General features: G+C 37.2%; 1 protein-coding gene across 1 annotated transcript in view; it reads right to left on the minus strand.

Annotated features, from left to right (window-relative positions):
• ALMS1 (ALMS1, centrosome and basal body associated protein) overlaps positions 1-27,164 on the minus strand; it is a gene marked incomplete at its 3' end in the record, with an annotated part of 133,449 nt that overhangs the window by 61,822 nt on the left and 44,463 nt on the right. The window contains exons 4-7 of the mRNA XM_008056627.1: positions 26,009-26,126; positions 24,000-24,469; positions 22,344-22,459; positions 14,530-14,623 (exon numbers count right to left, since the gene is read on the minus strand). Coding sequence (XP_008054818.1) covers positions 14,530-14,623; positions 22,344-22,459; positions 24,000-24,469; positions 26,009-26,126 — 798 coding nt within the window. The remainder of the gene's footprint in view (positions 1-14,529; positions 14,624-22,343; positions 22,460-23,999; positions 24,470-26,008; positions 26,127-27,164) is intronic.

The following is a 27,164-nucleotide window of genomic DNA, read 5'->3' on the forward strand; positions in this document are numbered from 1 at the left end:
CCCAAAAAGGGAAGAGGAAATAGAACTATGGAAGAGTAAAGTTTTTGTACTGCACTAGAATCAAATAAGTATAAATCAGAAGTATATCTGATAAGATAAACATTATAAGTCCTAAGAATATAACAACAACAAAAACTACCTAGAAAATCACTGAAGAAATTAAAGTAAAAGTACTACACTAGAAACTATTCACTTAATGCAATAAAAAGCAGTAAGGGAGGAACAGAAGAGCAAAAGAAACAAGACATATTTTTTAAAAGTAAACCAGAAAATGTGAATCCAAACATATCAATAACAACATTAAACATGGAGTAAATAATCACATCAAAAGGTAAAGACTGTAAGATGAAATTAAAAAATAAACTCAAGACCCAACTATATGCGTTTTCAGAAGATATGTGTATCATTTTAGATTTAAAAATACTAATAGGTTGAAAGTAGAGAGATTAAAATAGATAAACCATACAAGCAGCAACTGTAAGAGCTGGAGTGTCTATGCTAACATAAGACAAAATGGACTTTAAAACAAAAAAAAGTTACTATAAATAAAGAGAGACAATTTATAATAATAAAAAGATCAATTTATCAGGAATATATAACCGTTATAAACATATATGGACCTAATATCATAATGTCAAAATACATTAAGTAAATCTGAGAGAAAAGGGAGAAACAGACAATTAAACAGTAACAGTTGAAGACTTCAATACCCTACTTTCAAAAAATGAAGTAAACAACTAGGCAGAAGGTCAAGGACACAGAAGACTTGCACACACACACTCCCATTAGAACAAAGAGACATCTATAGAACACACCACCTAACAACAGCAGAATACACATTCTTCTCAAGTGCAAATTGTACATTCTACAGGATGAACTACGTGCTAGAGCATAAAACAAGCCTAAGTAAAAGTTTAAAAGACTGAAATTATACAGGCATTTTTCCCAACAAAAATTGAATCAAGTGAAATATCAATAACAGATGGAAATCATGAACATGTGGAAATTAAACAACACATTCCTAAATAACCAAAGGATCAATAACAAAACTCACAGTGAAAACTAGAAAATACTTGTAGATGAATTAAACAAAAACATAACAAACCAAAACATAGAGCATGCAGCTAAATCAGTGCTAAGAAATCTAGCAGTTTCTACAAATACCTACATTAAAAAGATCTCAAATCAACAGCCTAACTTGTCTACCTTAAGACTAAAAAGCACAAACTAAGCATAAAGCAGGTGGAAGGAAGAAAATAATAAAGATTAAAATAAAAATAAAATAAAACAAATTAGAAACAGAAAAAATAAAGATTAGAATGATAAAAATTTAGCTAGATTCATCATGAAAGAAGAGAGAAAACTCAAATTACTATAATCAGAAATGAAAGAGAGGGCATTGCAACCGACCTTACTGCAATAAAAGGAATTATATAAGAATATGACAAACAGCTATATGCCAACAAATTAGACAACCTAGCTTAGTGAATGAATTCCAAGTAAGACACAAACTGTAAAAACTGATTCATGAAAAATGTAAAATCTAAATAAACTTATTGCAAGCAAAGAGAGGAATTAGTAATTTTAAAACTTCCTGCAAAGAACAGCCCAGGTAGTTTTACAGTAAATTACATTAAAAAACAATTGATACCAATCCTTTACAAGTCTTCCAAAGATTAGAAAAGGAAGGAATGCTACCTAATTCAATTTATGACACCAATATTACTCTTTTACCAAACATCACAAGACAAAAACATCCCAAGAAGTCTACAAATCAATGTCTATTATAAATACAGGCAAAAAAATGTTTCAAAAAAGTATTGATAAAATCCATCAATATACAAAAAGGATTATATAACAAAATTGAGTGGGATATATAGTCAAAAATATAAAGTTAGTTCATTATATGAAAAATCAATTAATAATGTATGATATTAGAATAAAGGACAAAAGCCATCTGATCATCATTAAAATGCAGGAAAAAGTTCAACAAAATCCAACACTCTAACACAATAAAAATACTCTAAGAACTAGGAAAAAAAGGGAATTTCTCCAACCTCATAAAGACTATCTACAAAAATCCCACAGCTAATATAATGCATAATGGCGACAGACTAGATAATTTCCCACTAAGAAAAGTACAAGACAAGGTGGTTCACTCTTGTCACTTCTATTCATGATTGTATTAGGGTTTTTTAATCAGGGCAACTGAAGAAATCAATATATTGAAGGCACTCAAACTGGAAAGGAAGTAAGACTACTATTAACAGGTGAAATGATATTATATATAAAAATCAGAAGAAATTCACACAAAATTTATCAGATCTAATAAACAAGAAATTCAGAAAGACTGTGGGTTACAAGAATAAAATACAAAATTCAATTTTTTTTAAGACAGGATCTCACGCTGTCACCTAGGCTGAAATGCAGTGGCACAATCCCAGCTCATCGCAGCCTAACCTCTGGGCCTCAAGTGATCCTCCCGCCCCAGTTTCCCCAGTAGCTGGAACCACAGGTGTGCACCACCACACCCTGCTAATTTTTTTATTTTTTGTAGACATGGTCTTGCTATAGTTTCCCACACTGGTCTCAAAGTCCTGAGCTCAAGCAATTCTCCTGCCTTGGCCTTCCAAAGTGCTGCGATGACAGACATGAGCCACCATGCCCAGCCAAGCAATGAACATTCTGAAAGTGAAATTAAGAATGCTCCTATTTATACATAGTGCAATCAAAAAGATTAAAACACTTGGAATTAATTTAACAAAGAAGTACAAAACTTAAATACTGAAAACTACAAAATATTAAAGAAAAAATAAAGAAGATCTAAATAAACAGTAAGGCATACCATAATTATAAAACAAAACATTTAATTTCATTAATATGGCAATATTCTCAAAAGAATCTACAGATTCAACACCATGTGATACGTGCCACAACAAGGATAAACTTTGAAAACATTACACTAAGTAAAATAAGGAAGTCATAAAAAGACAAATTCTGTATGATTCTACTCACAGTGCAAAGAACAGACAAATTCAGAGAGACAGAAAGTAGAATGGTGGCTGCCAGAAACTGGGTTCAATGGGGAGTTACTGTTTAATAGGTAGTTTCAGTTTTGCAAGATGAAAAGAGTTCTGTGGATGCATGATTGTGATGGTAGCATCACAATGGGAATGTACTTAATGCTACTGAAACATACGTATAAAAATGGTTACACTGGTAAAGTTTATGTTATATTTATTTTTAATTTTTTAAAAATTTAACAAAGAAGTGGATATCACCAAAACCAAAAACTACGTGGTACAATCTACAATCAATACCATCAAAGAAGTAAAAAGATAATTCACAGATTGGGAAAAAAATTTGTATATATACCTAACATATAATAAGCACAATAACACAATAATAAAAAGATAAATAACCCCATTTTTTAAATGGGTGAAGGAGCTGAACTTATATTTCTCCAAAGAAGATATAAAAATGGGCAATACACACAAGAAAAGATGCTCAACAGCATTAGCTATTAGGGAAACATAAATTAGAACCACAATAAGATACAACTTAATACCCACCAGAGTAGTAGTAATCAGAAAGACTGAAATTAACAAACTTGTTGAGAAAGAGGAGAAACTGGAATTTCATATTGCTGGTGGGAATGTTATATGGTACACACACTAGCAGTTCCTCAATGTAATAAACATAAAGTTCCATGAACCAGCAACTCCACTCTTAGATATATATCAAAGAGAAATGGGAAAATGTCTACACAAATACTTGTACCTAAATACTCATAGCAGCATTATTCATAGCAACCAAAGAGTGGAAACAATCCAAATGTCTGTTAATTGATGAATAAACAAAATATAACATATCCATATAAAGAACTATTATTTGGCAATAAAAAGGGATGTATACCAATACACACTATAACATGATAAATCTTGACACTACACTAAGTGAAATAAGCCAAGAACAAAAGATCATATGCTGTATGATTCCATTTATATGAAAATGTCCAGAACAGCCAAATATAAAGAGTGCATTAGTGGTTGCCTAGCGCTGGGGGTGCTAACAGGGTATGGAATGGGAAGTGACAGCTAATGGGTATGAGGTTTCCTTTGAGGGAATGAAATGTTCTAAAATTAGATCATGGTCATGTCTGCACAACTATGTAAACTGTAAACTTAAAAGGAGTGAACTACATGATATGTTAATTACACCTCATAAATCTATTTACTCTAGCTTAGTTGCTTTTATTATATATCTGAACACAAAATAAAGGAGGCTTTTCTGGCCCAACATGTAAAGAGCATAGAAGTCACTCTCATTCTCACAAGAAAAAAGCTGAACAAACTAAAATTCAATAACTCTTCTTAAATCCATCAGAGAATTGAGTTCATAGAGTAACCAATACCATGAAATCTGGGGAGACAGATAATATAGAGCATCATTGCTTATCTGGAGCAAAATCTGATGGAACCGGGAATTGGCAGGAAAACTTAAACCGTAATTGATGAACTGCTAGAGGTGAGCATGGACTCACTTTAGAGATTAAAACTCCTCAAAGCCTGCTTCAGGAAATAAAACTCCCTACACTTTCAGGAGTTTTATTTCCAGGAGCCCCACACTAGGCTCATGGAATAAAGATGGGACAAAAATCTCTTCATACTTCCAGCAACCTGAGTATTCTTTAGCAAATCATGCTGTAATTCATAAAAGAGAGCCACAAAAGACATTTTTAGACATGATGCCTGTGATGGTTAACTGCAGTTATCAACTTTACTGGATTAAAGGATATTGAGGTAAAGCACTATTTCTGGGTACGTCTGTGAGGGTGTTTCTGGAGGAAACTGGCATTAGAATCAGAGGACTAGTAAGACAGAGCCACCCTCACCCAATGTGACCCATCCAATCGGCTAAGGGCCTGGATAGAATAAAAGGCAGAGGCCAGGCAGATTCTTATTTTTTTCTTTTGGAGCTGGGACACTCTCCTACTCCTGCCTTTAGATAGCAGAACACTAGGTTCTCTGGTCTTGGGACCAGAAGACCATTACTTGCACCAAAAGCCCGCCAGGTTCTCAGGCCTCTGGTCTCAGACTGAGAGTCACACCATCAGCTTCCCTGGCTCTGAGACCTTCACACTTGGACTGAGCCACAATATCAGCTTCCAGCTGGTTCTCCAGCTTGCAGATGGCCTACTGTGAAACTTGGCAGCCTTTACAATTATGTAAGCCAATTCCCTCAATAAATCCTCTCTCATCTATCTGCCTATTTGTCTGTCTGTGTGTGTGTACACATAATCCTATTGGTTTTGTCTCTCTGGGTGAACCCTGACTAATACAATGTCCATCTCAAATCCTATGGCAGTCTTCATCTCATCTCTGGGACCAGATTTGAGCTGGGACTTTCAGATAGTTCTGATATCAGAATTACTTCTGACAAAATGAAGATATTTGAGGCCATTCATATAATTATGCTCACCAGTGAAATCCCTGGTCCACACAAAAGGCAAATATTGTCTGTTTCCTGTAATCATTTCATTACTGCTCTGTGTTTTCTCACCTTGGTTCCACCCACATTTATTTCTTCTCTCTCAACTCTTCCTCTGTGCTCTTTGAAATCATACTGCTATTTAATATACAACCTTTCTCAAATTCGTCATTAAATAATGTCCATTTTTTTACCTTAAAAAGAAACCCCTTAGTTTTTCTTGATAATACTACTGCCTGTTTAATCGACTCCCACATACCATAGACCCTGGAAATGAAGAGAGTTAGAAGTTGAAATTTAACTAATCACAATTATTTCCTTACCGTTACTTTCCATCTTTCTCAAACAAACAAATAAACATAAAACAAGATCTCCTTTGGAGGCTTCTATACCATCTTCCATCTGTCACTTTCTTCTTGCAACTGCCATTCATTTTTGTTAGGGTATCTTTCTTTTTTCTTCTTTATTTCTATAGCTTTAGAAGGTACAAACAGTTTTTGGCTTCACAGCAACATTGTATAATGAAGAAGAAGCCTGGGCTTTAAGTGTATCCACCACTCCCACCTGTGCCCGCTGTACCCGACAGGTGTTTTTTTTTTCTCCCTCCACCCTTTTCCCCTTCCCCTTCTGAGTATCCAATGTCCATTATACCATTCTCTATGCCTTCGCAGAGCCTTAATTTCACTCCCACTTATAGGTAAGAATATTTGGTCTTTGGTTTCTGTTCCTGTTAGTTCACATAGGGTGATGTCTCCAATTCCATCCAAGTTGCTGCAAAATACATTTTGTCATTCTTTTTGACACCTCAATAGTATCCCATAGTGTAATCATACCACATTTTCATTATCCACTATCATTTGATAGGCATTTAGGTTGATTCCACCACATCTCTGCAACTGTAAATTGTGCTGTAATGAATAAGTGAGTGCAGATATCTTTCTTATATAACAGTCTCTGTTCTTGTGGGTAGATACCTAGTAGTGGGATTGCCAAATCAAATGGTAGATATACTTTTACTTTTTTGAGAAATTGCAATATCAATTTCCATAGAGGTTGCACAAATTTAAACTTCCACCAAAAGTATAAGCATTGTCTGCTTGTCACATCTGCACCAGCATCTATTTTTTAATATTTTGATAATGGCCATTCTGAATAGTGGTTTTAATTTGCATTTTCCTGATGATTAGTGATGTTGAACATTTTTTCATGTTTGTAAGCCGTATGTGTATCTTCTTTTGAGAAATGTCTGTTCACATCATTTGTCCACTTTTTAACGAAGTAATTTGCTTTTTTCTTTGATTTGAGTTCTTATAGATTCTGGATTATTAGTCTATTGTCAGATATATAGTTTGCAAATATCTTCTCCCATTCTGTAGGTTGCCTATTTGCTCTGTTGATTATCTCTTTTGCTGTGCAGAATCTTTTTAGTTTAATTACGTTCCAATTATTTAATTGTTTTTATTGCATTTGCTTTTGGGGTCTTAGTCATAGTTTTTGCCTGGACCAATGACTAAAAGAGTTTTTCTTACTGGATTTGTACAGTTTCAGGTCTGACATTTAAGTCTTGACTTAATTTTTGTATATGGAGAGAGAGAGGGATCAAGTTTCATTTTTCTGCATGTAGCTACCCAATTTTCCCAACACCATTTGCTGAATAGGATGCCCTTTCCCTGGTGCATGTTTTTGTATGCTTTGTCAAAGATCAGCCGGTTGTAGGTATTTGGATTTATTTCTGGATTCTCTATTCTGTTCCACTGATCCATGGGTGTGCTCTTGTACTAGTAACATGCTGTTGGTCACTACAGCCTTGTAGTATAATTTGAAATCAGATAATAGGATGCCTCCAGCTTTGTTCTTTTTGCTTATGATTGCTTTGGCTATTCTGGCTCTTTTTTAGTTCCATAAAAATTTTAGGATAGTTTTTTCTAATTCTATAAGAAATGACATTGGTAGTTTGATAGGAATTACATTGAAGCTGTAGATTACTTTGGATAATATGGTCCTTTTAACAATGTTGATTCTTCCACAAGCATGGAATGCTTCTCCATTTATTTGTGTACTCTACAATTTTTTATCAGTGTTTTATAGTTCTCCTTGTAGAGATCTTTCACCTCCTTGGTGAAATATATTCCTAGGTATTTCAGTTTTTTGATTGCTACTGTAAATGGAATTGAGTTCTTGATTTGATTCTCAGCTTGGTACTATTGGTGTATAGCAGTGCTACTGACTGGTTTTTATTTTGTATCCTGAAACTTCGCCAAATTCATTTATCAAGTTCAGGAGTCTTTCGGAAGAGTTTTTAGGATTCTCTAGGTATAAGATCATATCATCAGCATACAGAGATAGTTTGGTTTCTTTTCCGATTAGAATACCTTTTATTTTTCTCTTTCTTGATTGTTCTGGCTAGGACTTTCAGTACTATGTTGAATAAAATGGGTGAAAGTGAGTATCCTTGCCTTGTTCCAGTTCTGGGGAGGAAATGCATTCAACTATTTTCCATTCAGGGTGAGATTGGTTGTGGGTCTGTCATATATGGGTTTTATTATTTTGAGAAATGTTCCCTTTATGCCTATTATGCTGAGGGTTTTTTATCATGAAGGGATGCAGGATTTTATCAAATGCCTTTTTTGTATCTATTGAAATGATCGTAAGATTTTTGTTTTTAAATCTGTTTACATGGTGTATCACAACTATTGACATGCATATGTTGAATAATCCTTGCATCCCTGGGATAAAACCCACTTGATAATGATGAATTTTTTTTAATGTGCTGTTGAATTTGGTTTGCTAGTATTCTGCTGTGAATTTTCGCATCTATGTTCATCAGGGATACTGATCTGTGGTTTTTTTGTTGTTGCTATATCTTTTCCTGGCTTTAGTATCAGAGTCATACTAGCATCATAGGATGAGTTAAAGAGGATTCCGTCCTCTTCAATCTTATGGGATAGTTTAGTAAAACTGGTACCAAGCCGGGCTCAGTGGCTCAGCCTGTAATCCCGCGCCTTTGGGAGGCCGAGGTGAGTGGATTGCTTGAGCCCGCGGGTTTGAGACCCGTCTGGGCAGGCGAGACCTCATCTCTACAATAAATCAAAAAAATCAGCCGGGCGTGGTAGCGCACACCTGTAGTTCCAGCTACTCAGAAGGCTGAGGCGGAAGGATCGCCAGAGCCCAGCAGGTCGAGGCTGCGGTGGCCGGGAGCAGCCACTGCACTCCAGTCTGGGCGACAGAGTGAGACTCCAACTCAACAAAAAAAAAAAATTGGCACCAGTCCTTCTTTGAATGTCTGGTAAAATTCGGCTGTGAGTCTTCCAGATCCTAGATGTGTTTTGTTGAGAGACTTTTAATTACTGTTTCAGTCTCACTACTTTACTTGTTACTAATCTGATCAGGGTTTCTATTTCTTCCTGATTCAAGATTGGGGGGAGTTGTATTTTCTAAGAACTTATCCCTTTCTTCTAGATTATCTAGTTTGTTTGCACAGAGGTGTTTATAATAATCTCAGATGATCTTTTATACTTCCGTCATATCAGCTATAATGTCTCCATATTTCCATTTCTGACTGAGTTGATTTGAATCATCTCTCTTCATTTCTTAATTAATCTAGTTAGTGATCTATCCATTTTTTTATCTTTTCAACATGAACCAACTTTTTGTTTCATTGATCCTTTTTAATTTTCTTTTTAATTTTAATTTAATTTAGTTCTGATCTTCATTATTTCTTTTCTTCTGCTAGCTTTGGGATTTGTTTGTTCATGTTTTTCTAGTTCCTTGAGGTGTGACATTAGGTTATCAGTGTGTGCTCTTTCAGTCTTATTGACGTAGGCCTTAAGCACTTTAAGTTTTCCTCTGAGCACAGCTTTGGCTAGGTCCTAGAGGCTTTGATAATTTGTTTTGTTGTTGTCATTCAAGAAATTTTTTTAATTTCCATATTTCCATATTCCATTCATTGTTGACACAAGGGTTATTCACAAGCAGTATATAACTTCTTTGTCTATGTTTGGTTTCATAAGTTCTTTTTGGAGTTGATTTCTAGTTTGATTCCACTGTGGTGTAAGAAAGTGCTTGATATGATTTTAGCTTTTTAAAATTTATTCAGACTTGGTTTGTGACCTATCATATGATCTATCTTGGAGAATGTACCATGTGCTGATGAGAAAAATGTATATACCATACTTTTGGGGTGAAATGTTCTGTAGATGTCTATTAGTTTCATTTGCTCTGGTACAGTTTAATGCCATTTTTCTTTATTGACTTTTTGCCTTGATGATCTGTCTACTGCTATCAGTGGAGAGTTGAAGTCTCCCACTATTATTGTATTGTTGTCTTTCTCTTTCTCTTTCTCTCTCTCTCTCTCTCTCTCTCTCTCTCTCTCTCTCTCTCTCTCTCTCTCTCTCTTTAGGTCTAGTAGAATTTGTTTCATAAAGCTGTAGCCACTGGTATTAGGTGGACATATATTTAAAATTGTTAAGGCTTCTTGTTGGATTGATTCCTTTATCATTATACAATAACCATCTTTGTCCTTTTTTATTGTTGTTGTTGTTGCTGTTTTAGTTGGAGTCTCACTCTGTTGCTCAGGCTAGAGTGCAGTGGCACACTCATGGCCACCACAGCTTTAACCTGCTGGGCTCAGGTGATCCTTCCACCTCAGCCTTCCAAGTAACTGGAACTACTGGCATATCCCACTAAGTCTGGCTAATTTTTTTTTTAATTGTAGAGATGTGGTCTCTCCAAGTTGCTGAGGCTGGTCTCGAACCTGTGAGCTCAGGCAATCCTCTCACCTCAGCCTCCCAAAGTGCTGGGATTATAGGTGTGAGCCACTGCACCCAGCCAACTGTTGCTAATTTAAAGTCTGTTTTATCTAAGAATAGCTACTCCTGCTTGTTTCTGGTTTCCATTTGCATGGAATATTTTTTCCCATCTCTTTACTTTGAGTCCATAGGTATCTCTGTGTGTTAAGTGCATCTCCTGAAGGCAGCAGATATCTGAAATGTGGTTTTGTATTCATTCTGCCAGTCTATATCGTTTAGTGGGGCACTGAAACCATTTACATGCAGTTATAATGATATGCAAAGTACTATTCCATTCATCATGTTGGTTGTTATTTGGTTGCCTTATTTATTTATTTTTATCTATTGTGCTGGTGTTCTATAAGCCCTATGAGCTTTATGATTTCCAGTGTTTTCCTATGGTATATTTTGACCTTTTGTTTCAATATTAAGAGCTCTTTTGAGTACTTCTTGTAGAGCCAGTCTAGTGGTGACAAATTCCCTGAGTTCCCTTGTCTGAGAAAGACTTCATTTATGAAACTTAGTTTCGTGGGATAAAAAAATATTTCAATGACTGTTATTCTATTTGAGGAGTTTGAAGATAGGGCCCCAATCCCTTCTGGTTTGTGGGGTTTCTTCTGAAAAGTCTGCTGTTAATCTGACAAGTTTACCATTGTAAGTTATTTGATGCTTTTGTCTCACTGCTCCTAAAATTCTTTCCTTCACGTTAACTTTGCATAACCTGATGACTATATGCCTTGGGGATAACTTTTTTGCAATGTATCTTCTGGGAGTTCTTTGGGCTTCTCATATCTGCCTGTTTAAACCTCTGGCAAGACCAGGGAAATTTTTCTCCATTATCCCCTCATATCGATTTTCCAAACTTGTTATTTTCCCTTCTTTCTCAGGAACACCCATGATTCTTAGGTTTGGATATTTTATATAATCCCACATTTCTTAGACATTTTGTTCCATTCTCTTGATTCTTCTTCATTATTGTGTGACTGGGTTAATTCAAACGCCTTGTTTTCAAGTTCTAAGATTATTCTACTTGTTCTAGTCTACTACTAAAACTTTACACTGCATTTTGTACTTTCCTAAATTATTCTTTCATTCTCAGAATTTCTTCTTGCTTTTTTTTAATGTATATCTCTTTTTTTCATTCATGTCCTGAATTGCTCTAATTCTTTCTTTATGTTGGTTTTCAACTTACTCCTGAATCTCACTGAGCAATTTTATAACCAACCTTTTGAATTCTATCACTGGAATTTCAAAGATTTCATTTTCATTAGAGTCCATTGCTGAAGAGTTAGTGCGGTCTTCTGAAGAGTGTTTAAGAACTCTTTCTTTCCATATTGCTAGAATTATTTTTCTGGTTCCTTCTCATTTGTGTAGATTATTTATTTTTATTTTAAGAAATAAGTTAGCAGGGCACTGTTGTGGGCACTGTAGGTTTCCCTTGATTATACACAGCTTTGTTGTGGTAACTTTCTCAATTGCCATCTGTGGTGGTCCTGTGTAGGATACCCAAAGCATCCTGAGTGACTAGATGGCTTGGATAGTGGTGTTAGCAGGGGTGTGGGATCAGACCTTCCCCAAAGCTGAGGTATTATGTTAGATATGATAGGCTGTGCTGTTGACTTCCAACCAAGAGGTGACACTTGTGAGAGAGAGAGTCAGCTGTGATGGTAGCCTTAGGCTTTCTGCTTGGCCTGTGATGCTCCAAGGAAGTGCCCAGCTAACCTAAGCAGTGGATAGGACTGTGGAGATTATCCAAGTTCTCTGTCTGCATTGAGCCTTCAAAGGGGGAAAAAGAGCTCAAGTTTCCCACCTATATGCACTCTTGGTGACCCCAGAGCAGACTGGGAGGGAGTTCAGACATTGGGATAATGCTGTCATGCAGAACAGGCACAAAAGAAATTACCTTGGGAGTGAACGGTTGCTATGGCAATGAGTCCCACCCAGCTCCCAGTCCTAGGTTCAGGCAGTCTGCATTCTGAGTATTTCACTGGCCTCAGATGTTCCCAGAGCAGACTGGCCCAGCCAGGAACTGTCTGCCACTGCACAGTTTGCCCTTGGGACCTGTCCCCTCCCAAGCTGGCTAGAAAGCAGCCATCAGCAAGAGTTGAGTTCCTGAGATATGGTGGGTGGAGGCGTTCAGGGCTGTTTTCCCTGCACTACTCCACATGGGTTTCAGTGGAGTGCAGCTGTGGTTAAGGCAGTTTCACACACGAGGGTCTGGAGCCCTGCACAGCACAGAGGGCCTTCCAAGTCTGTGACAGGAGCACCGAACTCCTGAATTCCCCTCACTCACCTTCCGCACTGCATCCAAAGGCTGCTCATGGTCTGTGCTGTGTTCTGGGTAAAAGTCTGGCTAGTTTCAACCCAGGTTGATTGGCTTTTTTCTTCTTTGCAATATATGGTTATTATTGCTTCTTTGATGAGATGTACAACGTGCTGCATCCTCTCTAGATACTGAGGAAATTCTATCTTGGTTTACTCCATAAGAGAAACACACTGTAGCAGCCTCTTATCAGCCATCTTAATCCCTTCTAACCCCCAATCATTTTTTTTTTTAACTGGAGTCTCACACTGTCACCCATGCTGGAGTACAGCAGCACACTCATGGCCAACCCAGTGTTAACCTGCTGGGCTCCAGCGATCCTTCCGCCTCAGCCTTCCAAGTAGCCAGAACTACAAGCGTGTACTACCACACCAGGCTAATTTTTTAATTTATTGTAGAGACGAGGTCTCGCCAAGTTGCCCAGGCTGGTCTCAAACCCACAGGCTCTGTCAATCCACTCACCTTGGCCTCCCAAAGTGCTGGGATTACAGGCTGAGCCACCGAGCCCAGCCACCCCCATTCATTTTATAAAGACTTCAAGGTCTGGTTCACAGGTTCTCCTTAAACCCCAAATTCTACAAAACCAGAAACAATTTAAACATAATCAACCAATCCAATAAACTAGCTTCAAAATGTACTTAGTCTAGTAATCTTTACTCAATTTCTACCATCCAGTCCCAGGGCTATTTAACATATCTAATTACCCTTCAAACTAATCCTCATTTAAATCTACTAATTCAATCTGACCAAAATTACCCATTCTTCCAGCTCTCTCAGTAACTTATTCCCACCTCATCTAGTCAACTTCACAAGTAAATCTCTGGTCCTTCTATTTTTTCCAGACTAACAACTTTTCCAGCTTCTCTTTACCTATGTAAGTTAAAACCAATAGCTGGTCAACTCTTCTCTTCCACTGATATTCTTCCACCACACACACTCAATGAAACCCTCAACCAAGGTTTAATACTGTCATTCGTCTTCTCCATTCCTGAGTTTTAGCAGGATTCTATACAAGCTGATAACACTATAAAATCATTGCCAACCTCAGCTGACTTCCCAGAATTACCTACCAAGCTTACTTTTCCTTACTCAGCTCCATCTCATATTCACTTCAACATAAACTTTAAGTCTTCACCAAGCCATTCTCCTCAAACTCCCTAATCTTCTTCCACTACTACCCACCTCCCTCAACAGATAATCCTGCTTTCTACCTCAAAATTGATTTCTCTTAATCTCCTCTCTACAAACTTATTTGCATCCACTCTTGTCCTCTTGAGTTCAATCAACTTATTTTCCCCTTAAAATCACACAAAAGAATAAAGAAACAAACTGACTCTAATGGCAGACTCCCCCATAAAATTCAGTTCTTAACACTGTCATGTAGAATGAAATAACAAAAAAAAAAAGATCCATCTAATAAAAGATCAGAAGATTTGCTATGGTCTGAATGTGTCCTCCTGAAATTCGTATGTTGAAATCCTGACCCCCCCCCCCAAGGTGATATCAGGAAGTAGGGTCTTTGGGAGGGAATTAGAGCATGAAGGAACTCTCACATTTGGGATTAGTGCCAATTATAAAAAGACCCCAGAGAGACAGAGAGATCCCTTGCCCCTTCCACCATGTGCAGACATAGAGAGAAGAGTGTCATCTAAAAGGGATAAACCTTCACAAGTCACTGAATCTGCCAACCTACTTTCATCTTGGAATCCCCAGACTCCAGAACAGTGAGAAACAATTGTCTACTGTTTAAAAGTCACACTTAAGGTATTAAGATATTTCTTTAACAGTAGTCCAAACAGACTAAGATAAACACATCTAACTTAAAATATTATTATTGTAGGAGTTCAAAAATAAATTTGAGAGACATAAAAACATATTTTTCACAAAGTAGCAATAGGAGAACACTTAACACCTCCATTTTCTACATACCTGCTAAATGTTTGAGAGTCCCTGGCACAGCATCAGGAGATACCCTCAACATTCTAAGATTTGAAGAATGATATTCCGACTCTCTCGTTGGTTCATAACAAACAAATGATGGCAATAAAGATGAAAATGACTGACTAGTGCCCAGATTAGAATGATCTACCTATGAAAAGAGAAAAGGAAGAAGATAAGATTATATTAATTTCAGACTTCATCTGCTAAAAAAAAAAAGAACACCCATTTTATAAAAATGAATTAGCAGTAATATTAGTTACTTAAGATCATATTCTCAATGCTCCTATATTTATATACAGCTCATATCCTGTTTGGTCAATTCTGAGAAGGCTCTATAAATCATTGAGAGTTTAGAAATCTGCCTACATAGAATACTTCATATAGTGGGCCTAGAAGTGTTCTGTTATTCAGAAGTTTGCTCCTTACCTTCATAATCATACAGATTTAACTATGGTATTATTATTGACAAGCGAAAGGTTTTTTGGGTTTTTGTTTTTTTTTTAACCAATGTCTCATTCTATTGCCCAGGCTGGAATGCAGTGGCACACTCATGGTCACCGCAGTCTTAACCTGCTGGGCTCACACGATCCTGTTGCTTCAGCCTTCCAAGTAGCTGGAACCACAGGCATGTGCCACCATGTCCAGCTAATTTTTTTTAATTTATTGTAAAGACGAGGTCTCGCCATGTTGCTCAGGCTAGTCTCAAACCCCTGAGCTCAGGCAACCCTCTCACCTCTACCTCCCAAAGTGCTGGGAATATAGGCTTGAGCCACTGTGCCTAGTAATGGTTTGTTTTTTTTTTGGTGTTTTTTTTTTTAAGACAGAGACGTGTTCTGGAAGCAAAAAGCAAGAAGGAAAAAGGGAACAGGAATATTTTCTAGAAACTCAAAAAATGTTTAGAACAAAAACAAGAACACCAAAGAACTATAACTGAGCCAGGCCCGGTGGCTCACACCTATAATCCCAGCACTTTGGGAGGCTGAGGTGAGAAGATTGCCGGAGCTCACAAGTTCGAGACCAGTCTGAGCAACTTGGCAAGACCTCATCTCTACAATAAGTCAAAATATTAGCCAGGTATGGTGGTGTGTGTCTGTAGTTCCAGCTACTTAGAAGGCTGAAGCAGAAGGATTTCCTGAGCCCAGCAGGTCAAGCCTGTGGTGGCTGTGAGCATGCCACTGCACTCCAGCCTGGGCAACAGAGTGAGACTCCAACTCAAAACAAAACAAAACAAAAAAAGAACTGTAACTGTGAATCAGTTACCAAAAAAATTTAAGTACTCAAACTTCTTAAAGTAGTGGCGACTATAAACTGATAGTGAAGTAAAGGTTAACTGCTAAAAAATAAGTTACTAATGTTTCACCAGATCCCAACAAGTCCTTATTAGAAAAAAAATTAGAAACCATTATTAGTAATATTAATACATAAACATGTATAGTTTTTCACCTAATTCACAGTAACTCTCACATAAAAACATGTATTATGTTTAGTTTTATTTCCCTAAAAAGATTATTCCAGTCACACCCTCTCAGGAAGAAATCTAAAAATGCACATAAGCATACATTTTTCTATCTTCTTTTATCAGTTACTATATTGTGTAGTAAAAACATTCTTAGAAAATTGGCAGTGTGTGGAAATGCATATTCTATATCTACTACCCATATAGGTTTCTCTAAACCAGTGATTCTCAACGGGTAAAGATTTTGTATCTCTAAAGGACATGTGGCAGAGCCTGGAGACATTTTTGGCTGTCATAACTTTTTGATGGCAAGGGGATTCTACTGGTATCTAGTGAGTAGAGGGTAGAGATGCTGCAAAACATCCTAAAATACATGGGACAGTCTCCCAGGACAAAGAATTATCCAACCCAAAATGATAACAGTGCTAACAAACCCTGCTCTACAGATAGCATGAAGTTGTTAGTTTTCAATTAACTCATTCCTGAAGGAGACTTTTTTTAAGTACAGCTTATCTACATCTACATGTATCTATATATAGATATACAATCATACCTCACTTAACAACCTAGATACATTTTGAGAAATGTGCTGTTAAGCAATTCTGTCACTGTGAAAAGTCAGAGTGACTTCCACAAACCTAGATGGTATGGCCTACTATACACCTAAGCTATATGTTCTAGCCTACTACTTCTAAATTATAAACCTGTGCAACATGTTATTATATTAAGAATACTGTAGGCAATTATAACACAAGGATATTTGTATATCTAAATGCATCTAAACACAGAAAAAGTACAGTATTATAATCTTATGGGACCACCATCCTATAAGTGGTCCATCACAGACTGAAGTGTCATTATGTGGCACATGACTGCATACAACACAGATACTTGTGACAGAGAGTATGAGTGTTTATAGCAGTTATCCCTACAGCTTCCAAATGCAAAAAATATTTCTATTACAAACTTGACTTCAATAAAATTTCATTATGTCAAAGTTTCAAAATATAGCACTAGAGTAGGTAAGACAAAAGAAAATGTACGATTTTTTTTTAAAAGATGAGACATTTATTTAAGAGATCAGCAGATCTTCATTACTAATTGAAAATGGGAGGAACCAGGAGAAAATCAAAATTAGTTTATCTCCCAACTTTGTATCAGTAATAAAGAATCTAAAGATGACTAAGAAACTAAAAAGTTGTTAACACTTCCATTAAGAACTCCTTTAAGTCCACAAGTCAGTCTGATTTAATGGAAAAACATTAGTTAGTTTGATATAGGCAAGTTGAATTTAAGGTGATGACAATGTTCATAAAAAAACTTCATGCAAAATGCCATAAGACAAATATTAGGGTCTAAAACTAGAAGTGATAAGCATTCACACAGAGATAAGCATTTAAGCCTTGAGAGAAAACTAGGTCTCTAAAGGAGGCGATAGGGAAAGAAATCTAAGGCTTAAACCTTAAATAATTTTTAGAATTAAATGGTCAAAATAAGGGGAACTAACATAGAATTTTAATTTATGCTACTACCAACAACAAGAAGATAGAAAAATAAATAAGGATACAGAATAGAAACCACTAGTGAGACTCTAATACTATTTCTGTAAAGTGAAGGGACCTAACAGCCAGGCACCACATAAATGCTACATACTTTACCCTACTTAATATAACAATGCATGAGGTTGATTGTTACTGGTCTTATTTCTTTATACAGATGAGGAAAGTAATGCTCCAAAGTCATTTGCTCAAGGCACAGGGCTAACAAAGTCACTGAATTAGACTTTTTACTCCAAATCTCTATGTTCTTCACAGCTCCAAGCTGCATTACACATAAGTAGTACCCAAAAATCATTTAGAAGAATGATAGGTATATATAAAAGTGAGCCAAATAAGTATGAATGACTGTTCTGTGATCCAGATGAGAAAAGTAAGGAAGAAACCAAGGAGTCAACAAGCTCCCTGAGAGCACGTTGAATCATGCAGAAAAATTACTATCATATCTGGCTTCTTGCTTCTCTAGCAATTACATTAAGTAATTCCCAGATCCTAGAATAGAGGTGAAAGTAAAGGAAAATACAGGGAACAACATTTTCCTTAGACTGAAAGATTATACTTAAGACTACATTCAAGGGCAGATAAAATTTGAAATAGTGGTCAAAGCTATCTCAGCACATTAACTGAATATATGTCTTCATTTTTAAAATATATTTTTTATACATGCAAAGTTAACGTATGTCACAGTCATATTTTTAAAATTTAACACCTTAAAATTGATACTTCTCATTCTTATCGAAACTGACTTTTTAAGCAATTTCCTTCAAAATCTTCACTCTTGTCAAAACAATGCAAAATCCTGATCTTGGTTTTATTAAGAATAAAGAGGGCGGTTTATGGTATAGTAGTTAAGTGCATGGATAACATTAGCTTCAAATACTGGTTCCTCTACTTGTTGAATGGTCATCAGCAAATTCCTTACTCCTCTAAGTGTCAATTACAAAATGGGAATAATGACAATCCCCAACAATTCTACTTGACAGGACTGTCTGAAGGACAAAGATGAATTATGTATATATGTAACCTCTTAGTATAGTATTTAAGCATCCAGTGTTAACTATCATCTTCATTTCCATTGTTATTAGATTAAAATTAGAATTAACAATGCCTACTTTAGATTACTGAAGAAAATAAAACTAATCTCATGGTTCTTTCTGTTAATTTTCTATAAATTAAATAAGTTATCAATAAAATAAAAAGTACACCACAATATCTTTGTTCATTTTCTCTTATCAACTGTCTAAACCTAAAGGTCTAAATGTGGTTGTAATCACTGCAAGGGGGGAGGAGGGCGGAGTGGGGGATGGGTGGGTGGTGTTGGAGGGTGGACGGGGTGGGGGGGCGGGAGGGGGTAAAAGGAGGCGGGAGAGTGGGAAATGAGTTGGCCTCTATCTTGGTATTCCGAGGGTTGGTGCTGTTGAAGAAATGGCTGCCCCAACACCACACGAAAAACAGGTCAGAAACTGCCTGGAAACCCGAGTGGGAAATCTAAGAATGGAGAGAAACACCCTTAATGATCTGTGATAAATTGTGTATGTTTGCACAGAGCAGTTACTAAGGGACACGCGAATACATTTATTTCTTAACTTTCATTTACTTATGAGTATTTGAGAGATATTTCATGTTTTTGGTGACTTTTTGTTGTTGTTGTTGAGTCCGAGTCTCACTCTGTAGCCCAGGTTGGAGTGCAGTGGCATGCTCACGGCCACCGCAGCCTCGACCTACTGGGCTCAGGTAATCCTTCCACCTCAGCCTCCCAAGCAGTTGGAACTACAGGCAGGCGCCACCATGCCTGACTATTTTTTTTCTTTTATTGTAGAGTCGAGGTCTCACCAAGTTGCCCATGCTGGTCTACAACCCCTGGGATCAGGCAATCGTCTCACCTCCGCCTCCCAAAGTGCTGAGAATACAGGTATGAGCCACGAACCAGGCTTACTGGTGACTTTAATCTCATTTTCTTTGAACTGACTGTTCATATTCTCTTCCTTTTTGTTATCGTTAGGGGTTTGTGTTTGTTTGTTTGTTTTTGAGTCAGGGTCTCTGTCGCCCAGGCTGGAGTGCAGTGGCATGATTATGGCTTATCACAGTCTCGACTTCCTGGGTCCAGGTGATCCTTCCACCTCAACCCCAGAGTAACTGGGACTACAGGCGTGAGCCACCATGCCCAACTAAGTTTTTAGTTTTTTGTGAAGACAAGGTCTTGCTATGTTGCCCAGGCTAGCCTCAAGCTCCTGGGATCAAGTAATCCTCTCATCTTGGCCTCCCAAAGTGCTGGGATTACAGGAGTGAGCCACCCCGCCTGACTGCTTTTCCCATTTTTAAATTGAATTTATCTGTAAGAGCCCTTTGCATATGAAGAAAATTAGTGTGGTGTGGTGATGTGTACCTGTAGATACTCAGGAGGCTGAAGCGGGAGTAACCACATCTCTTTTTTTTTTTTTTTTTTTTTTTTTTAGTTGTAGTCTCACTCTGTCGCCCAGACTGGAGTGCAGTGGCCACTCCCGGCCACCGCAGCCTCGACCTGCTGGGCTCTGGCGATCCTTCCACCTCAGCCTTCCAAGTAGCTGGAACTACAGGCGCACGCTACCATGCCCGGCTGATTTTTTGATTTATTGTAGAGATGAGGTCTCGCTGCCCAGGCAGGTCTCGAACCCGCGGGCTCAGGCAATCCACTCACCTCAGCCTCCCAAAGGCGTGGGATTACAGGCTGAGCCACTGAGCTCGGCTAAAGTAAAATTTTTTTTTTTTTTAGTTGGAGTCTCACTCTGTCGCCCAGACTGGAGTGCAGTGGCCACTCCCGGCCACCGCAGCCTCGACCTGCTGGGCTCCAGCGATCCTTCCGCCTCAGCCTTCCGAGTTGCCAGAATTACAGGCGCGCGCTACCACACCCGGCTGATTTTTTTTTTTATTTGTTGTAGAAATGAGGTCTCGCAGACCAGGCGGGTCTCGAACCCGCGGGCTCAGGCAATCCACTCATCTCAGCCTCCCAAAGGCACGGGATTACAGGCTGAGCCACCGAGCCTGGCTTGTAACCACATCTCTTAAAAAAAAAAAGAGAGAGAGAAAGAGAAAGAAAGAAAATTATCTCTTTGCCACAGAAAGTGATACTATTTTTCTCAGTTTGTTGTTTTCTGCTGGTTTATTAAAGGTAGACATTTGACATTTTTATGCACAGCCAAATGTGTTAATCTCGTCTCTTTATAGTTTCTGAGTTTTGTGTTAGTGCTCTGCACCACTCCAAAGATTAATTGAAATTCACCTGCTTTCCACTAATTAACATTTTTAATCCAGATCTAAAGATGCAAAATGAAGTTCAGCTAGTGAGTCCTACCATCCAGTAGGTGCACCCTGGTAGCAGCTTAGTTTATTCGCCCAAACTGACCACATGCGAACAGCACCACCTCCAGGCCAGCCAGAGAAATCTGTACTAAGTTCCTCCAGTGGTCAGTATTTCTAAAGAAGAAAGTCCACAAAATGACTAAGGATAATGACTGTTTGGGATGACATTGTATTTTTTTTAAAAAAAGGTTTGTCACACATATTTAGCTGGGCACAGTGGCTCACACCTGTAATCCTAGCACTTTGGAAGGCAGAGGCGAAAAGATTGTCTAAGCCCACTGGTTCGAGATCAGCTTGGGCAACCTGACGAATCCTCCCTCGTCTCTAAAAAATAAAAAAAAAATTTTTTTTTAAATAAAAAAAATAAAAAAATAAATGTGGTTGTAACCCAATCTTATACATGGGCAAAAAGAAGTAACATTAAATACATCACATATACTATCTAACTGTATTTAATGAATAACAAGACATAAGAATCTATTACAAAGAAGTGGGGCCCACCTTGGAACTAACAGTATCAGACAGGAAGGTATACAATGGGGCCAGAAAAACATTAAAGCCAAGGGATCCAAGGATCCAGGCAAATAAAAGTCTTGAATAAAAGAAAGGTTGACAAAGAATTTGTATAACCCACCAGAGTGACCATTTCTAGTACATACTCAATGACAATAATGACATAAATAGAGGAAGAGAATATGTACCTATCTCTCTTCCCAAATGAGCAACTGGCCCATTTGGTCATTAGGTACTTCACATTTTTCCAGGAAAAACACTGGGTCCTATAATTTTCAAAGTCCCTAGAAGACAAATGTTTCAGGAACTTCTAAACAGAAATACTTGACTATTCCATAGCCTAGTCCAAGACTTGGACAATGAAGACCAGAGTCAGGGAGAGAAACACAATCATTTGAATGATACTGGCACAACTGGGAAGAGTTAGGCTGCCTGAAGATGAAAGACTTGGGAGCTGCAAAGGATGGCCTTTTCCAAGATACCACAGAACTATCTAATAGTCTATAAAACATAAACATTTCTTTTATGTTAACCTTTAACAGATTAATGGAACAGTTCTGGATATCTGATGAAGACCAGGTTACAAGTCACAAGTTGGTATTAGAGAATATAAATGGGTCCTTTACTTTCATTATTACCATTTTTCAACTAAAATATTATTTTATTTAACCTACAAGATATGTTAAACAGAAAAACTTACAGGCTTTCCAAAATTGTTCTCTTTTTCAGATGGTAGTTGTAAAGTAAGTTGCCAATGAGTCTCTAGATCATCATGCAAATTCTCTAAAGCTGCTAGCTCAATGTACTCACCAGTTAAGTCACATTGCTCATGTGCCTGGAAATAGTAAAAAGTAAAATAATCAAAAGATATCATTTCCTAAAACAATACTGGAAAATACCACGTGTCCTACAACTATCATTTTGTTGTGTCTCACCTCTCTTTGTCGTTCAGCAACTTTTTCACTGCATACAACAGCATTTTCATCTAGGCTACAGCATTCAACAGCATCATCCAGAGTAACAACATCAGATCCAGCCTTCACTTGCAGGCCCTCTACAAAACAGGAGTCATTTTGCATAATTGTATGTATAGTAAAATGGAACTTGCCTCCCACAAGCCAAGGAATTCCACCTTGGCCTATACCAGCTTTCAGCAATATCTCTTGGCTGACTGCAATTAAAGATGCATCACTAATCAATGGTAAAGCACCTTGTGACTGCATCACATGCCACCAAGTTTGCTGAAAAGTTGCTTCCTACAGCTGCAAGTGGATCTCCAATGGCATTATGAAAGCTAACATCCTTACCCAAATTATATTTTGAGTAATCTGCAACTTCTTCAAAGGTTGGCTGCTTTAAATCTTGTAAAACCAAAGAATCAGAAGTTGATACTTTCATATGGTAAGCAGTGTTTGAAGATCCTACCTTCTCTGCAAGGTCAAGAGCAGGAACAGACTTTATCTTCCCAATGGGAAGAGACGGTTTATTGTTTATATCACATTGAAATAAAGCTGATTGTGTTTTGACAAGACTAACAGCCTGGTTGTAAGATTTCTCACTTAAAGAAGTAGATGACTTAAGCTCTGAAGTAACAGAAAGTGGCTTAATGAGCATTTCCTGAGGAACATTAGGGGGTGATTTTAAATTTGGATGCCAGTATAGGGAGCTATCATCATCACCTTTTTTATGCAACAATGGTTTTGAAGCTGCTGGTTCAATTATCTCAGGAGTAGAGTGATGGCGTGGATGATTAAACTTATCAAACAAAGTGTTTTCATCATTATAATTTAGTGGGGAAAATTTTGAATTTTTTGGTTCTGTCTCTTGGCTGTCATCTGTTAAAGATTTATTGATGTCAGTTTGGATTTCATTTACTGTACTCCCTTTCTTGGAAGGCTCAATAGAGGCAATAACTGCCTCAAAGGCTACACTTTCAGTAGCATCAACATTTTTCTCACCAAAAACAGAAGTTGCCTTTTGGTATCCTTCCTCTTGAAAATACAGTTGTTTTGACGTCTCATCCAAGTTGGAGTTAACAGTCTGAAGAGGACCACCAGAAGCTTCCATCTTAGAGGTATCATGTCCCCTGGAGAGTATATGTGCTTCTGAAGCTTTTATACAATTATCAGGAACTACAGCATTCCCAATATACTGTATTTCTGAAGATCTGGGTTGCACTTCTGAAGATACTAAATTATTTCTAGTATTCGTTTGTTCAAAATGTTGACATAATTCTTTCTGTAGACCTTCATTTCTTTCATAACCCTCCAAAGAATCCACCTTTTGTTTTACCTCATTTTCAGCTGGAACCCCTAAATAAACACCCTCAAAACAATGATGATCAGAAGTCAAAGGAACCCCTTTTTCTCTTCTTTCCAATAAACATCGCAAGAAAGAATGTAACATTTTATTATTATGAGGAGCAACCTCACATGGAAAAGAAATATGGTCCTTATTGGTTTCTGAATGATGTGAGGGTCCTTCTTTGTTCCATAGTATGTAGGAAAAGGGGACATTAAGATTGCTGCTTCCCTTGGGAATTTTATTTGCATCGATTGTATCAGATGAATCCAAAAAATAATCATGGTCCTTACTGGTTAAATGTGCTTCCGGCTGCTTATGTAAAGCTTCCTGCTTCCAATACTGCACATGTGACCAAGAAGCATCAAAACTGTCATTTCTTTTAGGAGTTATGTTTTCATCAGCTATATCAGATGAAATGGAAAATGAAATTTGATCTTTATCAACTAAATTGGTTTCTGGCTGCTGTATATCTTTTTGTGTCTTCCATGACATATATGAACAAAGAGGATCATAACTATCAAAGTCTTTGGGGGTTTTCAGTTCATCAACAGTTACAAATGAAATAGTCTCTTCATTATTCCCTTGTTCTGAAGAGTGCTGAGACCTAACAGCTGTGCTACCTATAAGTGCGTGCTGAGATACACTAAAGCAACTATTAACTAAGTCTGAAGCTACTTCTGAGGTAGCCTGGAATAAAGCTTCACTAACTTCCGATGGTCGAGAAAACCATTCAGTGTCTTCAGACTTATCAGGAATTCCCCTGAAAATATACAGTTAAAAATAAATAACACATTAAAAACACTTAACTTTTAAGTACTATCACAAAAACACAAAACTGACATAGTGCTGAAATGAAGTTTATTTTTTAAATGGATTAGAAAACTAAGTTATTCAAATTTCAAATTCCTTTAAAGTGGCTAATGACAGAACAAAGCAAATTTTTTGAAACCAGAAGTGGACTACCACCCTATGATGCTGATATTAGTTCAGGCTTCTCCTAAAACAACAGATACAGAATCTAATTTTCATAATGCCGAAAAAAAGATCCTTTAAGTGAAAAATTCAAAATAGTCTTTTAATTTTTACTATTTTAAATGTTTAGTTTATTGCCTGTCATGATTTTTCACTTAACCTACATTAATTATTTTACCAGTCGTTCATTATATACTTGAAAACCATTCAAGAAGTGATCTAACAACAAAACATAATTTTAGCCTAATCACTGGTTGATCTAATGTGTTCAGATCATGTTTCATAAAAGTGATTACAAAGTAATATATTGCATAAGGGCAGAGGTTACTTTTTACTTTCTAAACATCTATAGTTTTTTATTTAACACGGGGTTTTTTTGGTCCTAAAAGAAAACATATTCTTGGATAATTCCAATATGTTTTGAAAATTCCATACTTTTTTCCCATTATGACTATTATAAAGGACATTAAGCCGGGAGCGGCCACTGCATCCAGTCTGGACAACAGAGTGAGACTCCAACTCAAAAAAAAAAAAAAAGGACATTAATTTGAAACACTTGTTAATTTGGATATGTCTGTTATAAAAATCTTCATAGTCATACATCCTACAAGGAGAACAAATCTAATTAAATAAGAGCTGAACAAAAGGAGACTGGCAAATAAGTCACTGAAAAATGGATGTTTCTTGCAGAATAAGGGTAAAAGGGAGGAGAGGGACGATGAGCAGTAGATGAGTTTTTGTTTTTGTTTTTTTTCTTTTAAGTTGGAGTCTCACCCTGTCGCCCAGACTGGAGTGCAGTGGCCGCTCCCGGCCACCGCAGCCTCGACCTGCTGGGCTCCAGCGATCCTTCCACCTCAGCCTTCCAAGTAGCTGGAACTACAGGCGCGTGCTACCACGCCCGGCTAGTTTTTGATTTGTTGGGCGATGAGGTCTCGCCAAGTTGCCCAGGCAGGTCTCGAACCCACGGGCTCAGGCAATCCACTCACCTCAGCCTCCCAAAGCGAGGGATTACAGGCTGAGCCACCGAGCCCGGCTTAGATGAGATTTTTAAGGAGGAGACTCCAGTGTGCCTTCTAAATTAAAATATGCCTGAAATGCTAGAACACATTAGAAATTATTTTTCAATAAACTACAATCACCTGGATCATCTCTACAAATTACTATGCATCAAGTCTTAATATAGAGCCCTGTGACCTTCCGAGTGTGAGCTAAGAATATCAAACCTTCAACCCAAAATCCCACCTTAGCCTGAAGTCACTAATATAAGTAACAACTTAGAACAAAAAAAGTAAAAAGGTAACATGCAAATAAAAAAAAATCATCCTACCTCAGAGGTGCAAAACCTAGTTCACTTTGTTGAAATAAGGAATCAGACCCAAACTCCTGGTCTTGTGTCAAGCATGTCAGCAAAGGCAAATCAGGAGAAGCAAAGCTATCTTGTATAACTGTAAAGTTTCAAACGTAAAAATGCTAAGTAATGCTGAAAATCGATTATTTACTTACTCATATAATACTTTAAAACACCTAAGTATGCTGCCACCTGGAAGTTTCTAAAAGCACTAGAATAATAATATAAAAGCAAAAGGAGCAGTAGCGACCATTTATTGAGAGGCCTGACAAGGTCCTGGCACTTAATATGTAATATTTCATTTAATCCTCATGACAATCTTGAGATATAGGTATTATTATACATACCCTATAGGTGAGAAAATGATTACAAAACTTAAGAAGTATTAATAAACTTGTCCACCTTTAAACAGCTTAAATGCCAGAGTAAGATTTAACCACAAGCATTGACTTTTTAGCAAATGCTCTTACCTGCTATGAGTGTTTCCTTCCATCTTAAATATACAGACTACACTCCTTATATCAAACTGTCCAGCAGTTCCTGGGCCCTAAGACACTCTTAGGAGATGCCTAGTATCAAAATTTGATTCAAATTAATACAATATGTGCCTTATTCACACTCATTCTCTCAAGAGTACAGTAGCATTTTCCAGAAGATGCAGAATGTACAATACAGCAACAGATTGAATGAAGAAGTAGATATGAGTTAGACATTACAGAAGTGCTTGCTTTTTTTTTTTTAAGCAAAAGAAGACCATTCTTCTAAATATTTTTGTTTTGGCAAATAGTTGTTTTTCTATAAAATATGTACTTTTTAATATGCAATGGGATATACTGTTATTTTTTAATCAATTAATAAATATTTTTAAAATTTTTCAGTTTTAATTTCTAATATGAGAAATATCAACAACTTGCACAAACAAAAGCTCTTTGGAGTTATCAGTAAATTTTTTTTTTTTTTGAGTTAAAGTCTCTCTCCGTCACCTAGGCTAGAGTACAGTGGCACGCTCACAGCCATCCCAGCATCAATCTGCTGGGCTCCGTGGATTCTTCTGCCTCAGCCTTCCAAGTAGCTGGAACTACAGGCGTGCATTGCCCACGCCTGGCTAATTTTTGATTTATTGTAGAGACACAGT

This window comes from Carlito syrichta, unplaced genomic scaffold, assembly GCF_000164805.1.
Source record: "Carlito syrichta isolate Samal-C Ts95f unplaced genomic scaffold, Tarsius_syrichta-2.0.1 Scaffold302423, whole genome shotgun sequence".
NCBI lineage: Eukaryota > Metazoa > Chordata > Mammalia > Primates > Tarsiidae > Carlito > Carlito syrichta.